Source organism: Rissa tridactyla, chromosome 1 (genome assembly GCF_028500815.1).
Source record: "Rissa tridactyla isolate bRisTri1 chromosome 1, bRisTri1.patW.cur.20221130, whole genome shotgun sequence".
Lineage (NCBI taxonomy): Eukaryota > Metazoa > Chordata > Aves > Charadriiformes > Laridae > Rissa > Rissa tridactyla.
Genome location: NC_071466.1, coordinates 88,554,848 through 88,571,396, shown reverse-complemented (window position 1 = coordinate 88,571,396; position 16,549 = coordinate 88,554,848). Strand labels below are relative to the sequence as shown.

Sequence of the window (16,549 nt, the reverse complement as noted above, 5' to 3'; positions counted from 1 at the left end):
AATAGGCTTTTGACCACAGACTGCATTAAACAGCTAAGATCCATATGGTTTAAAGCATACAATGAAATAACAGCTAAAGTAATGAAAACTACATCTGATTTTGAAGTCCAGTACCCAACAGTGAAATTACTGATCACAGGTATTTTCAAGAGGACTTGTGGGGCATAACACTCAAGGCTATACTAAAAAACTTAAAGAGAAATTTAAGAAACCATAAGCCTCCACATTCTAGGTTAAAATAACGTATAGTTAGTTTTATCTGAAAGTATTTGAAGACCGCAATATTTGAAAAGGGCAATAAACGCCTTTCTGAAAAGCAATAAGGACCACTTCATCATCATGCCCTTACAGAAAGCTTTAGAAACAAGTAGAAGCAGACTACAAAAATAAAAACACACTAACAGATTTGTATTTTTCTCATTAGCTCTAATAAAACAAAGTCTACCAAAAAGAGCCATGGAGACAAAGGGCACATGGCTCTGTCCATGACCATAAAGAAACAATAAACAAGCCAGCAAGAAGTCAAACAGTGTTGGGCACTCAACAAGGTACTTTTTGGATATTTCACCTCATACTTCAGTCACACCTTAATCAGAATAAAACAAGAATAAATTTGTTTGGTATTTAAAAGGTGTACACAAAGCAGGACAAGTAAAGGTTCATGACAGTTGACGGTACACAACATAAGTTATTTCTTCATTCAACAGGTCCCTCCACCACTAATTTTTGAAAATCTGAAACAAAACAAGGACAAGAATGGCACTGCATCTTGCAAATCAAAAGATTAACTCTGTGAAAGCAACCAACAAAACTACAAAGTAATTAAAGAAAGTAAGGAAGGCTCATCTCAGACACGGATATCAATGAGGGGAGTCCAGTTACAAACATTTTAATTATTAACATGGAATTTAATCGGAGCGCTAGAGTTAACTTTCCCACTATGATGAAGAATGCCAGTGAGCCTTCAGCAACCACACCTGGCCAAGATTTCAGGTTCACGTCTCACTAAAAACACTAAGGTCTCTTGTCATTCCCATGAAGAGTTTCAGTGTTGACTTAGAGGGAAGAATGCCATCTAGTGAATTACTCAGACAACGCCGGCACGTCCCACCTATATTTACCTGGCCTCATTATGCAGAGGAAGGTTTTCTTCACCTTCTTACTGACATGAAGATTATGAGGAAAGAAGGGAAAGAGAAAAGGAAGGGAGGCCAGGCCATCTATTTTAAAATAGGTCATTTATAGCTGTAGCTATTGGCAACTGGTGGATGGGGCCAAACTAAAAATAAATTCTACACTTCAACAAAAACAGTAATATTATAAACTTCTATATGGCCAACGATCATCTTCTGTGGGAGGCAAGAGCCCTTTAGAGGTGACCTAGCCATCTGCTCAGCAGTATCGATGTGTATGTTCATCCTTCCAAATACAAGAGGGACAAGGAGGAGGTCCCAGTACTATCCCTGCTTAGCTCCCACTCCAACACTCCTCCAGACCATTTTGGCCAGCTCACACAAGAAGATTTCGTTCCATTGGCGGTGCTAGACCAAGCAGCACAGGCATAGCTCCATTAGCAATATCTTAAGTTATGTGAAAATGGCTTATATGCTTGAGCAGCTCAGCTGGACATCCACTGACCACCCACAGCGGACACCAGTAAAATCCCAGCAGGGGCATCTCCACAGCAGTCGCTATCAAAAATTCAGCATTCCCAAAGACTGTTCCACTCAAATCGATGGACATCTGATGCTGATGCCAGTCTTAAACCATTTATTAAAAAAAGTTACTTGAACCTTTAATTTAAAGGCTCTATTAATTCTCATCAACTTTTCGCCCTCTTCTTCACACAACAGAAAAGGTATAATACAAAATTATAGCACTTTGCATCCTACAATATTAAAATAATACACTTCAGCTGAATATAGTTTAATTACGGCTTACTCCGGTACACTCATATATTAATTAACTGTTTACTTGGAAATTCCCACCATATGGTACTGTAGCAGATGTTAATCATGTAAGGCCAAACACTTTGAAATTACTGTTCTAGGCACTTCATCTGAGGTACCAAGTGCCCTAAATTTCTACTTAAAGGATAAATTGGAAATGCCGAGCACCCTACAAGATCACACTCACGGCTATTTTCTCAAAGATAATATTATTTGGCAGACAAGCAGAACAAAAAGGGCTAGATTTTTGAGCCTCCAGTGCTGTAAAATGACTTGATATACTAAACTGCCTTTGCATAAGAGAAATGCCTGCCCTGGAAAGCTCAAGGAAAAATTCATTTCATCTACCAGCCATCTGCTAAGCCCATGTACGGTGAGGGCGAAATGCGTGTATGAGTGGATGTTTGCATAGCATTCCAGATCTTGGGTGCACCAGAGCAATGGACCTGTGTCTTCCAGCCTTTCACCCTTCAATTGCAGGTAAGGAGCATTATGAGGAGCAGCAGACGCTTGACCTTGGACAGTCAGCCATTTTAAATTTAAGAGCAAATGTCCTGCTAGGTCCAGCTGTCCCATGAGAAGAAATTAAACTCCCTTATTTAAGGTAATTACTTCGCTTTTTTAGAAAAAAGTGGATGTGTTTGAAAAGCTTGAAGAGACAAATGAAGAATATGTGGCATTTCGCAGTTTCATGACACAGCCCTTCCAGAATTGCATTTTTTTTTAGTAATGTATTTGGGAACACTTATCCTACAGCATTTGTCTTGATAACTACTCAGCTTCTAAACTGAAGGTTTAAAGGTTTCATTAAGTAAATTATTTAAGCAGTAAGTGTGATAGTAGCACAGTTTTATTTGGATCTAGAAATCTAGAGCTGTTATCCTGCTAAAGATAAATGCTACAGGTGATCATTGATATAGTTATCCTAGGATTTAATGAGAAAGTGTTAATTTATTGGAAAAAAAAAAATAATCACAAACCACCAGCATCTACATAGCAAGGAAGCCTGAGGAATGGGCTTTCTCTTTCCCCTAGTTGCATACCTTTGAATGCAAGCCTATACACGAAGAATTTTCTCAGGAAACAGTTTTCCCTATTCCTCTGGGAATGAGTAACAAATACTATGACTTGACTTTGAGAAATACAGTACAATCAAATGCTACAGTAACTTTACTGAGATTAAACGGTTATCTACTCTGAGTATCCAACAGAAAGGCTAGACCATTTGCCAATTTGGGTTTTAGAAGATAAAACTGCCTGGTTTGTTATTGCCGGAGCACTAAGAGACAACTACTCGCACAGATTCTAAAAATATATCTGTATACATATTTCAAAACTCTAATCTGAAAAGTGATCTGGTTTATATCACTGCCTTGCAAAATTCTTGACACCCATTAACCAGAAAAGGCATTTGTAAATTGCTTGGTTTAATACTGCAGCGTGCAAATAAATCTGAATAAGATCAGAATAAAGAGCTTCGATGAACTGTTGCAAAAAAACACTTGAGAAAACATATTGTGAGGCCATATTTAAACTAACAGATGTTTCAGAAAGAGAACAATATGTTCAAACAAAATAAAGGTGTAAACGGGCAGTGTTGAAAGAGCTTCACAACTAGCACATTAATTTCGGTGGCGAGTGAGATCACCTCATCTAGGAAAGCTCCCTCCCGAAAAAAAAAAAAAATCATTAATTTAGAAATGAACTCCCATCTTATGCTTCAAATTTGGCTGCATGAATTATTTGCAGAGTGGCTGCTTATGTAACATTGCCTTTGCTATGGCAACACCCGGGCTGTTGGGCTTTGTCACATCCCCCTTTCCAATTGCAGTTTCATTTTCTGCTGATAAACAATGGCAGGAGAGGTTTCCTAATCACAAAGCAAGATGCTCTAAAACACATCACCATGACTGATGTGGTGGCCACTAATACTGCTGCAAGTCTTAATGTCAGAAGGGCAAGCAAAAAGTGAGAGATCCACAGGAAAAATAAACAAGCTAAAGAGAGAGATCTTCCAGCGCTACTTTCACTCCAGCTTTAAAGCTTAAAACTAAAGTTTGGAATAGCGCAGTTTGACTCTTGACTATCCACCTTTGTGCAAACTCCCCTCTCCAAAAGGGCCCCCAACTTGTCTTACTGAAATTCTTATTACTTTTTTACAAATGGAGTAACTATCTATAAATTTAAAAATTTGGGAGTTCATCGAAATTAAGCTCCAACTATGGCACTATTTCATATTTTTCTACAGCTTTTCCACAGATTTTCTTCATAGACGTTACCGTAAAAGTCATAAGTCCATTTAATAGCATCACTTCAAAGCTAATGGAGTACTATATGTACCCTCCAGTACTGCAAAGTTTTAGTTTGCTTTTCTTGGGAGAAAAAAACAAGACTTTTAATGCTGACAAATTCTAAAACACCTGATCCATTCCACATATGGCACTGAGCAATGACTGTTCAAGCTGATGACTATTCTGCAGCTCATCAGTCATCTACACAAGCTTCACAAGGAACTAAAGTTTCAGAATCCAAGCATTTTTCATACTCTTAAATATCCAGCTTTTTTTCCCCTGAGACAACTCAGCCTTCTCCATATTATTTCTAATGGTCACATTTGTTACGGGCCCTACCAAAAGCAATATGAATGGAAGTAGCACAAGGAAGCACCTTTAACTCAATAAACCATTGAAAAAAAAAACCCACAAAAACAAAAAACAAAAAGATGGACAAAGCTGAAAGCCTGAAATCAGGCACATACATTTGTGCAAGCACATCTCCTCTCTACCATAAAGTAGATGCTCACAGGCCTTTGTGGCACTACAGTCCGGCCTACACTCCAGAAAAAGCTCTCTCCCAAACTGTCCACAACGCAGTCTTCTTCAGAGAAAGCCAAGGCAAAACATGAGGTAGGTCTGATAGTGACCCTGAATAGAGGAGTCATCCTTGCTGGTTTTCAGACCTAAATCCGTTTGCTAGATAAATCCATAGCGCTGCAAGAGTTTGTGCCTTCACTGATGAGCTTCCCTCTTGCTGCCTAATGGTTCAGGACCTGCAGCAGGACCTGGGTGTTGCCACAGAAGTCCTAGGGCTCTGCACATGCAGGAACAGGAGTAAGAGGATCCCTGTGGCAACATTTTTTTTTAAAGTCATTATAAAGTACTAGACTCTTTCGTTACAGAGCATTCCCACAAACTCTTGCATTTTCTTGATGAATAACACGTAATTCCCGTTACACCAAGTGGAGCACAGTTGTTGGCAGCCCACGACAACTCCGTGCAAACACACACGCTACTGGAAATGGACATGAACTTCTGTACATGAAGAGCAGGCAGAAACTCCTTTCTTAAATCCATGCAATACTCAATCAACCAAATGGGGAACTTCTGCACTCTGGTTTTGCTGTGCTGGCACATTCATGGTTCTCCTTCTCTTCCCCCAGTCCTTCTAAATATTTACATGCTTCTAAATTCTGGCAGAGTACACTTTATAGAGGTAAAAAGCATTCCTTAGCATTAGAGGCCTTGAGAGCAACTCCATGCCTCAGATGTCAGCTTCTTGAGTATGACTACCATTACAACGGTTTAAGCTGCGTGAACTTAGTCTAAGCTCTATGAGCTGTCATTCAGCAAACAAAAAATAAATATTTAAGCTTTGTTAGATAAAGTAATATCGATTTTTCCAGGTGGATTGCCTTTTTGAACAGATTGTGCCATTGAGAAATTGGTACTGAATTAAAACTAGAATACTGTTAAGAACAGCAAGTCCTTATCAAACTACAGCCATTATAAATAACCTCAGACAAAAGAAGTTAAATAACAAGACTCAGTTAAAAACATCCTGAAGTTTAGCAAGTAATTGCGTGTCTTTGAGCTTTCTCAGCGCCTTGGAAATCTAAAACACATCTGACATGTTCCCTTCCTGAGTCAGTGAAAGCCATGACGTTCGACGGCGCTCGCCTATGCAACGTGTCAACGTCTTGCAACGCGGCAGTGGAATCCACACGTGTCCTCCAAAGGGGAGGCAGAGGAGGTGATTGACACAGTTTCAGCTCACTGATCCATGCAGGGCTTTTAAAATTAGTACTAAATATATGAAAAGCAAAATAATACACAGTTTGAATCAAATTAAATATTCATTTTATCCTCCACATACAATCTGCCATCCTGTGGGAGAGATGAGCTAATCCATCTGCTCTTTTTCCAGCTCTATGACAGTTAATCTTCCGTCCGTGGGTTCATTTTAAACCATACAAAAACTCATATGCTGACACAGGCTCCGCTCGTTTTGTCCTTTTCATTTGCAAAGTTCTAACTGGTACTTTGGTCCACAACTTATCATACACATTTTCATAGTCAAAATTTAGGTAGTTGCTTCTTTGCATAACCAATTCCAGGTGCAAGTCTGTATCTCAGCAACGTTAGAGTACATAGGCTATTAAAGGATGCATTGACCAACCGTGTATATCAAGGAATTAAAAAATGAGAAGATACTGGAGAGGCTGTATTTATTCCATGAAGAGGCACAGTCTTGAGCCTGCTCCCTATCCAGCCATTCAGCCCAGAGGTTGGCACTTTCATCTAACACTTTTGAGCGGTAATACTTTCCCTGTCTTCATTTCTCACATCTTTTAATATTAAGCCCAATGCTTTATCACTGCGCTGAAAAAAATGCCACTGAGGTAATGGCTCTTTTGCCTAAATAAAGAATTCCAGACAGGGCCTTTTATTGCAAACGTTCGGGTCATACCAGCAAGACCATCACAAAAACACTGAGAGCAATAAAATGTGAAGTGTTTCATTTCCCCTTACTTTCAGATAACTGTAAACAATGTTAAACAGTAGGATTTTCCTTTTTCAGGAAAGATTTTGCTTTGAACATTGAAATCTATTTGAAGAATGCTCTTTACAGAGCTGCTCTGAGCAGGCATATTACATAGCAGGGCACTTACTTCAAGGAAGAGGTTAAAACCCAGTTCAGCATTTATAATTCTGTAAAATAAGCCCAGCAAGTCAGCAATATATTCTCACATCTTGACGCTTAATGTAATTTATGCAAACCAGACTTGACTGCCACTAATGCAAAGACCACTAATGAACTCACCCCAAAGTTCTCGTGACAATGACACATTCATGTTTTACTCATTGAACTGTCTCGGGTACCTCTTAAAACACAGAGACTTTCAGAAATGTAATTTGTTGGCGACAATGTGTTTGAAGCAGTAGAAGAACAGATTTCAATAACAGTATTTCCAACACTGCAAGTGATACCTGAAGAAAATGAAGTTCCTGCAGGCAAGACCACTTGCCCTTACCCACTACCATCCTTCCTCCGAACTCGGCAAGGCGTGATCCATCAGACAGGACCAGACCTGCTGACAGCTGCTGGTCACACTCATTTTCAGGCTCAACTTCTGAAACTACAGTGGCTATCATCTAGGTGCTTTTCCTCAAAAAGTGCTAGTCAAAGGCAGGTGCTTTATCTCTTTGCACTTCACTTTAAATGAAGGTTCATCTGCAACTCCGAATACAAAATGAAGAAATGAAAGCTTGAAGCAACATATACGCGTTTACTCAGTAAAAAGGAAAGTACTCCAGAGAAACGATTGAGCATTCCCACCAAAATAAACACGTTAAATGCTAAAAAACAGGCTTCATAATCCAAAAAGTCGACACGATTGCAATAACTGCTTTTTTATAAAGTTCATATAATTATTTTTAAAAACAGATCTACAGTTCTGTGTGTTAGTTACTGGTTTCTAACCACGAACCTTTATCCTCACAATTTTAATGTTATCATTTAGTCCGCCTGTTGTTTTTAAATAACTGATTTTATATTGATGCAACACAAAAGCAGAGTATGCAAGGTACTTCACCTGTCCTTTATGAAAAGTATTAGATGTATTACATTTTTGGAGTGTTTTAAAAATGCACTATCTGCAAACTCATTATTTTTCTGCATTCCCAAAATATGGGGGAGGTATCTCAGTCATTGATTTGAAAAAACTCCTACACAATCTATTTTCTTTTTTCCAGAAGTAAAAATGTTGGAAGCTAAATAGCTATAACAAAAAGGGTTTGCTTTTAATACTGATCATCTGTAGCTCCTTCAAGTTTTTTATTAATATTTACTAATTTCTTAGGATATGAAGTATCACATTCTTCTTTTTTTAAATTATTATTATTATTCTATGGATTGAGAATGCTTCAGAAACAGCAAAACTATGTATGTTACTGAATATAATTATAACTCGACAGCTATAAATGCCAGGATTGAATAACTGAAAACATATGCTATATGCCTGAAATTTTAAGGATGATGAAAGCGTCACATTAGTAGCACGCAGCATGTTATAAAGAACTCCCACAATGTAACAGTTGTTCAAAAGTTGTACCCATCCGGTCATTCTATCTTTATAAAAAGATATATAATACTAGATGGTGATTTATTCAAAACACAGCTGCAGCCTAACTTAAAGATAATAACAAAAAGCAACAAAAAAAAAACCCCACCACGACAAAAAAACCTTTTTAAATTACAGTGTTAAAGCCATGCCGGTGCACGCAGAGTGAGAGAAAAGCATTTCCAGAAAGTCCAAATTTTATTCTCATCAGACTTTATTTTGGGGGAGGACAGGTGAAGGGGCGGGGGGGGGGGAGCGGCAGAGGCAGAGCAGCAGCACAGGCACACGCCAGCCCGGCGGACTCTTCCCCATCCATGTACATCACGGATCTTTAAACGCCGCTCCTGGGGTGGGGGATGGCGACCCCCCCTTTCCCTGCCTTCTCCCCCCCCCCCCCGCCCCCCCACGCGTGGGTGCCCTGGCCCCGGCCGGAGGAGCGGGATGGGCGCCCTTGGCCCGGCGGGGCGGTTTCACGGCAGCAGGGGCGGAGGAAGGGGGGAGGCAGGGGGAGAAGCCCCGGCGCTCCCGAGGGCGCGGACCGACCCACCGACCCGCCGCCGGCCGAGACACCCCCCCCTCCGCGGGGCCCGGTTGCAGCCGTGCCCCCCCCCGACACGGGCCAGAGCCCCACGTTAGGTTAAACTTTTATTTCGCGAGTCATTTCGCGCCGCATCTGCCGGGGGCGGCCGGCCATGCTCCTCCATTCCCTCGCTGTTGGGGGGAGGGGGGAAGCCCCATCGCCACACCGCGGACGCCGCATCCCGGGCTCCCCCGGCCACAGCCCTTCCCCCGTCCCCCCCCACCCGGGCTTTATGGGCCGCCGGGGATCGCCGCCCCCCCCCCCCCCGCCCCTCTGCGCCAGGGGGCGGAGGGGGGAGCGCGGCCCCGGGGCAGCCCGCAGCCCCCGGCTCCCGCGTTGCACCTTCGCCCCTGCGGCGCGGCCCCGACGACCTCCCTCCTCCCTTCCCACCCCCCAGCACAAAGGTGGGGGGAGCCGGGGGTGCCGGGAAGGCGAGATCCCGGCGTGGGGGAAGCCGCGGAGCTCTACGCACCTACGGAGATGGGCGGGGGGGGGGGGAGGTGATGGGAGAGGGTGACCGCGCAGCCCCCGGCGCCGCTCCTCACCTTTCATCCAGTCGACGACTTGGCTCGGCGACCACTTACTGACGGGCTCCATGATGAGGGCCATGGAGGGGCTCGGGGGCGCGGGGCTCAGGCGGCCGCCGCTATCCGGGGCTCGGTGCTCGGCTTGGCGGGGCGGCGGGAACCGCGCTGCCCGCAGCCCGAGCGGCGGCGGCGGCGGGAGGAGGAGGAGGAGGAGGAGGCGGAGGAGGAGGGAGAGAGCCGCTAAATCCCCGCTTGCCTCCGCTCCGCTCGCTCGCTCGCTCGCCGCCTCTGTGCCTCTCTGGGGATTTCAGTTCATGTTGCCGGCTCGGCGGGGAGGGGGAGGAGGAGGAGGAGGAGGAGGAGGAGGAGGAAGAAGAAGGGGGAGGAGGCGGCAGCACGCTCCGACGCTTCCCGCCCCCGCGAATCCGCGGGGCAGCGGCGGCTGCCGGCCACGCCGAGGGGTCGGTCCCGGAGCGGCGAGCCGGGGCGGGGATGGGGATGGCTCTGGCTGGGCTCGACTGTGCCCAGCTCTGCCCGCCGGCTCCCGCGGCTCTCCGCGGTCGCGGCTGCCGCGCCGGTGTCTTTTTCTCCTGGCGGAAATGACGAGGCGGCTCCCGCCACCCGAAAATATCTCCAAGTGAAATGGGAAGCGACACCCGACGGCCGCCCGGGATGGGGGAAAGGGAGGGAGGGAGGGAGGGGGGAGGGAGGAAGGAGGGGGGCCGGGATGACTCGCAAGGTGCCGCCGCCGCCGGCGGGGGATGGGGGGGACCGGCACCGAGGCGGCGGCAGCGCCAGTGCCCGGCACCTGCTCCCGCCGAGGCGGGGGTTTTGGCGGGGGAGCGCAGCCAGCGGCACCCAGCCGGTCCTTAGGGCTTGGGTTTGTTGGGTTTTTTCCCTTGGAGGGGGGGGAAAAAAAAAAAAAGCAAGAAGCATCGCTGCGTGGGCGGGAAAGGTAATTTTTTTTTTTTTTTTGGTGAGAAAAGCCCGACTGTAAAAACGGCTGCGATGGACGGTGCCGCCCCGAGGGAGCCGTGCTGCTGGCCGCCCGGAGAGCAGAGGGATGGGAAAGGAAAGGAGCTGCCCCTTGTTCTCTTGCTTGCCTCACCCCGCGGGTGCAGTCGCGGGGCAAAACGGAGTGAGGTCCAACCGGCAGAACACGGGGAGGAACTGGGCAGCCTCAGCAGGGAGAGGGCACCGCAGGGGGCTCCTCGGCCTGCTCTGTCCCCTGAGTTGCACCATCGAGGTGTGGCGGCTGCAGGTGTGAAAGTCCACCGTCCCCGCAGCAGACCGTGTTTGCTGGAGCTGTTCGTCTTCTCCTGGTTGTGTCCCCCCCACGGCTGCATCGTCCCCGAGGGGGCAATTCCCACAGACCTTGTGCCACAGTGTCTGTAGGAGTCCCTCCCAAGCACAGAGCAATTCCTCCTAGGATGGCTGTGGGTACTTTTCAGGCACCCTCCCTAGGAGCCTCTGCTCTGAAGAGGTGGCAGAACCCCCTGGAGCTCCAGGCAGAGGATAAATAACCACTAAAGGGTGTTCTTCTGTGCGTGGGTTGGCTGGAGCGCAGCTTTGCCTGCATTTGCATTCACCCTGCTTCTCCTGCCAAGGCTGAGGCAACGGCCATGGAGATGTTCCCTCTGACGGTGTCGGCTGCTGAACACCAGCTGCTGACGCTGACATTTAATATCTGTATGTGAGGAAAAAAGAGGATTCCCTCAGCCCCGAAGTGGCAACGGCGAAGGAATCCCTTTGCAAGCCAGGGTCAGCAACAGAAGCTCTCCCATTTCAGTACGTGGGGCTGAATTACTAGCGATGAGGGACAGTAAGGCACTCGTAGCGTTGGTAAGACCTCTCCTTGAAGTCCCACGAAGTCTCCTGAGCAGCATTAGTTAGACTTGAGTCTCACTTTAAAGGTTGTACTTATCCATGTGAAGAAACTTCTTTTTACTGAAAACTGGGGCTTTGACACTGTAACTTTCCTGAATTTGGCTCTAGACATGTGTCTCCTGTGTCAGATTCCTGCCAGCACACTGACGAGGCAGTCTGCTTCTAAAGAGGTTGCGTTACCTAAAGCCACTGAAACAATAAACCTCACTTGCAAATTAAGGCTGACTTTTTTCCTTATGAAAGGTTTGAAAGGTATGCAGGATCCTTACATACTGGGTTATTGTTGAAAGAGCGTGTCATAATTTTAATTAGAAACTACTAGTTTGAAAGGATTAGAAGTAAATACCCAAGATCAGACTGAAACCTGGCATATAATTTATAACACCTTTGTGTAATTCTCATTGTGCTGAAAAGTTCTTTGTGGGTGAGGAGAGGGGAAGTAAGTTCTCAGTAAATATGTACGAAGTCCTATAGTTCATAATTACAGAATGCACTGAGATCTCTATAGCTTGCCGTGGTAATTCATAGCTAGAGCGAGTTTTTCAGTAAAGCATATGTGACCCAGTACTGCCCCACTGGTCAGGATCTATTACTTTTAAAGCCCCTTTGTAGTGGTTCTAGCAAATTATGGAACAGTCAAAGGGGGAGCTTACTTCCCCGCTTCAGTAAACAGATGATGTGTTGAGCATGGGACCTAGTTACCTTTATTGTTCTTCTCATAGAGCATCGCCATCTCATAAATACGGGGGTAAATCCCACTATTTTACTCAGGCAAATGTTCTTGCTTCAGTCTAACTGAAGAGTGTTGGCTTGGCTATGGTGGGGAGGATTTGGCTCATTATGAGTGATGATAAAATTATCCAGTCATGGTATTTAACTTGATGACCTATTACAGCAATGAATTCTACAGTCAGGACATGTGCTACATAAAAGTATTTTTTTTTAATTTGCTCTACATTTATTGCTGCCTCATTTTATTATTGTTCTCTCTTTCTAGGGTAAGAAGTCAAAAGGAGAGCCGAATGACTTTTCATGCTGACCTTCTTAAACTAAAGTGTCTCAGCCAAAATGCCTTAACCAAAGTCTTTCAGCTGTTTTCATCTTTCAGTTTAGTGGCCGTCCTCTTGCTGTCACACCTGCATGAGTCAGGCCTTTTATGTAAAGCATATGGGACAGGCTTCTGCACAGGTGCTGAACAGCAGGATTATGTCCTAACTCATCTTTTACAATTACTCTGGTCCATACAGTGCATTAAAAATTACTCGTGTTTAAAAAATATATCAAAATATACATGCCCTTGTTAGATAAGCCTTAATTTATTAGGTAGTAAATGTAAAACTAAGTACACAGTAAAATTCAGTATTGAAAGAAGAATAAAAAGAACAGAAATGAGTTTACATCTGAAGTACAAGCCTGAACCCAGCAGTATAGACTATATATCTGCTTAAATATCCATTCTCTGAACATCCATGGACGTGGATGGAGAGCCTCAGAGAACAGGTTTGGGCACACGTACCTCCTGGATCAGCACCTCAGCCTGACTGCTCACAAGAGAAGATGTTGCCATTCTGCCATGGTACATTGTCAAAAACAAAACTCCCTAGAGTTCAACTGGCAATCATAGCTGCTACAGCAATACCAATTGTAAATAATACCAGTAAATGGTTCAAGTATGTCTAATTATATGCTTTTTGTGCCTATTTAATCAATAGGACAACTCCTGAAGTAGAGTGCTGCTCAGCCTGAATAACGATGGCAGAATTAGATCCAAGCTCTAACACTGTTACCCTGAGTGGGAATTTGTTTTGTGTATACGAAGCCAGACTCCACGGCAGGTACCAGTGATGGATACAAGCATATCTGTGGGTTCCCCGGAAACTTCATGGACTTTCTGCTAGGGTGTCTAGAAAATACATAAGAGGCTCAGCAATGACAAGTTGAAATCTTGCCCTGAAGATAGGGAAAGGAATTTAGCTCTCAAAATATATTGTTTCTGGTGCTGGATATTAAAGACAATTCTTCTAGAGGAAGGAGGATGAAAACAAGTGGAGGTAAGCTAGCAGTAACTACAGCTGAGATCTAATAAACCCAGTTGGATTAAACAAACCAACAAAGTGAAAAAGCTAACACTTTCTTCAAGTTAAGAGGGCTCATTTGTGTTTTGATAAGAAACAAATTCCTGGTTTTTGCAAGAGAGGCTTTATTTGATAAGAATTGAACTCTTCCATCAGTATTAGCTCATGCTACAGATTTCTGCTTTGGATGCTGTATCCGCGTTACTAGAGAGTATTTTACTCCACAGCTTGGGACAACGTGTAAAGCAAGTTGTTACTCTGCCTGAATAAAGACACTGGGTTCATTCCTCGCCTGGTAGGGCTGCCATCTGTCCTCTGTTCCCGGAGTCTTTTTGCCTTCAGAGTGGTGTCTGAGCTGATGCCTCATCGTTGCAGGGATTGCTGTCCCTGCCAGGGCGGGTGTCTTCGAAGGAGAAGTGAGAATGACAGGGAGGAGAAGGGAAATAATGACTAGCCTTGGTGCCAGGGAGCCGTGGGTGAGTAAAGGAAGAGGAGGAAGGTCCATGGCAGAGCAGAGGGGCAGTGAGGTAGTAAGCGTCTGAAGAGGGTAGAGGCAGGGCAAATCAGGAAAGTTTAGAGGAGCCAAGGGGCTTAGATGGAGATGGAGACCCAAGCCAACTCAGAGGGACACACTGTACTGACCAGTTGTCCCTGGCACTGGAGCAGCAGGGAGGTGTGAAGGCCCTGGGGTGGGAAGGAGGTCCATCCCAGCTGAGAGGAGCAGGCGGCTCTCCCACCTGTGCCGCACCGAGCTGCATGGCCCACCGCATGGTTGCTCACTCCACCTCCGTGGGCAGCCTCTACCCGTAGGACAAGAGAGGCCAAAGAGGCCATGACACTCACTTAATTTGGGGCTTCCATTGAGATCTTGCTGTTTCCTCATTTCTCACCACTCATCTCCTTCGACCTACCTGAAAGCACAAGTGTTTTAAAATAGTGTTTCAAACGCAAATATCTTGCCCTTAAAGTATATGCTTAACATCCCCGATGGTTTAATTTGACATAAATATGGGAGAGGTTTGTGCAATTGATATTGTTTTTGTATAGTCAGAAATACAAATCATAATCCCCCAAAGATGTTTAATAATTTAAAGTATTCAGAACTCAATTAAGGCTATTAAGAGATTAGAAATTAGATTAAAGGTGGCTAAGGGGTAAAAATTCAAGGACTTCAAACACCTTTTGTAATACAAAGGCTCTTAAAAAATGAACAGGCTGAGAATTTCCCCAGGAAATTCCTATCGTTTTAATTAGGTTTCTTCATTTAAAATAAAAAAAAAGAAACTGCTCCGTACACAATTTGAGTCCCACTGCCTCTCTTGAACAGTGGACTCAAGTAATTGCATGCTGAGACCTCCTTCTTCCCCAGGTTTGAAGGGATGTGCAGAGGCTTAATAGATTTTCAAGATCAGGAGGGACCACCCCGACCATCTGACGTGTCCTCCTGCATTGACGCCTGCCAAAGAATTTCTCCCAGCCTTCCCCGCAATGAGGGGAATTATCTTTCCTCTGATCGTATCTCTTCTTTGAACCAAAGTGTATCCATTTCTCATTTCCTCCCCTATGGAGTCAAGTGGCTGGTTCATTTCATTGCTGAAAAGGAACAGAAATCCTTGGTAATGTGACGGGCTCTTGCCTTTCTGCATCCCACGGTTGCTCCCAGTTGAGGCTCTCGGTGCAGCTCCACGACGATGCAATGCTGCCATGGGGAAAGAAAGAGTGATGCTGCCATGGGGAAGGTGTGATCCAGCGGCAGAGGGGCGGTGGATGTGTCCCTGCAGATGCAGAGGACTTTTTGGGAGCATTAGCCACCCGGTTGGAGGTGTGGGGGGCAGCTGCCACCTCTAAAGAACAGTTTTCTGTTCCTTCGTGAAAATAAATACACATAGGTGGTATGATGTGGGCCTTCTCATTTTCTTTTTTTAGGCACGAGCTCGAAGAGGCTGTTTGTTTGTTCAGCTACCGTGCTAGGCTAAGGCTGCATTTATGCTCCCACGACACAAATGCCCCACTTGAAACAATGGGAAACCCGAGGGAAGTGCGCTTCTGTGCTAAAATTATTAGGAAAAGATTATAAAAGAAAACAGCTACTAATTATTAACATCAGGTTCCCACTCATTATTAGCATCACAAATGTAAAATGGCTGCCAACAAGAGTCAGCTTGGAAATCTCATTAGAAAGAAATGTCACAGTTTATTCCTGGTTATAAATGCTGCTTTATTACCTTTGGAATGGTTGGGTAGCTTGGCTAAATGCAATGGGTGGCTCCCCTCAAGGTATATATTTTTACTGATGAATTCATATTAGCGAAAGAATAATAAATATCTGATCATTTTCTAAGCAATCCTGAAAATAAAACAACATTCTAGAATTGCCCAAGAATGTAGCGATCTAAATTGCACACTGGAGTACAAAAGAAAAGAATAATGATATGGTAATATAAAAAGGGCAAAACCATAATGAGAAGGGACATTTGTCAGTATACTCAGAAAAGCACAATCTGTCTCCCTGGTAATTTGGTGGAGTACAGAAAGTATTACATGGAATATTACAAGTATTACATTTTATTTCTGACTTCAGGAAGCATTGCCATATGTCTTCCAAGTCAGACATAGCCTCTTAAATGTAGCGTGTTCTTTGTTCGTGCTGTACGGGCTCTATCCCGCGTGGATAGTATTTATTCCGAATAAATTAAAGAGACTATAAATCTTCCAGTGCTGCAAGACTTTGTATCAGCCAGCTTTTGTGGATGAAGTGGGCAGGAGCAATTTGGCTCCTAATGACCAAGGAAATCTGACAGGTTTATTTTATTTCTCAGACCTGACAACTTTCTCTAAAAGCTATTGTTATGGAAATAGTCCTGAATTTCCCAGCCTTAAGAAGCATTTACTACTTTCAAACATATTTCACGGGAAAAGGAAAAAAGACACATATTTTTAAATATCTTTGTATATAGCAGCCTATCCATGTTGCAATTAAATATGCCCTGATGCACCCTGATATTGCTGTGACTAGGAGTTATTTGAGATTTCATACATACACGTGAAGCTTCATGGCTACAGCTTGAGAAATTTGTGACCTAAGGTCCTGCTCCTATGAGCTGTCCCTTCTGGTCCCCACATTCTCCCTG

The 16,549-nt window shown here is 44.5% G+C and overlaps 1 protein-coding gene across 7 annotated transcripts in view; it reads right to left on the bottom strand.

The window, feature by feature from the left end:
• Nucleotides 1-10,016, bottom strand: part of CNKSR2 (connector enhancer of kinase suppressor of Ras 2) — a 217,889-nt gene extending 207,873 nt beyond the window's left edge. For all 7 annotated transcript variants that reach the window (XM_054211248.1, XM_054211258.1, XM_054211269.1 and 4 more), the window contains exon 1: nt 9,475-10,016. In XM_054211248.1, the coding sequence (XP_054067223.1) occupies nt 9,475-9,538 (64 nt within the window). In that variant the 5' untranslated portion in view covers nt 9,539-10,016. The remainder of the gene's footprint in view (nt 1-9,474) is intronic.
• Between the last annotated feature and the right edge of the window lie 6,533 nt (nt 10,017-16,549).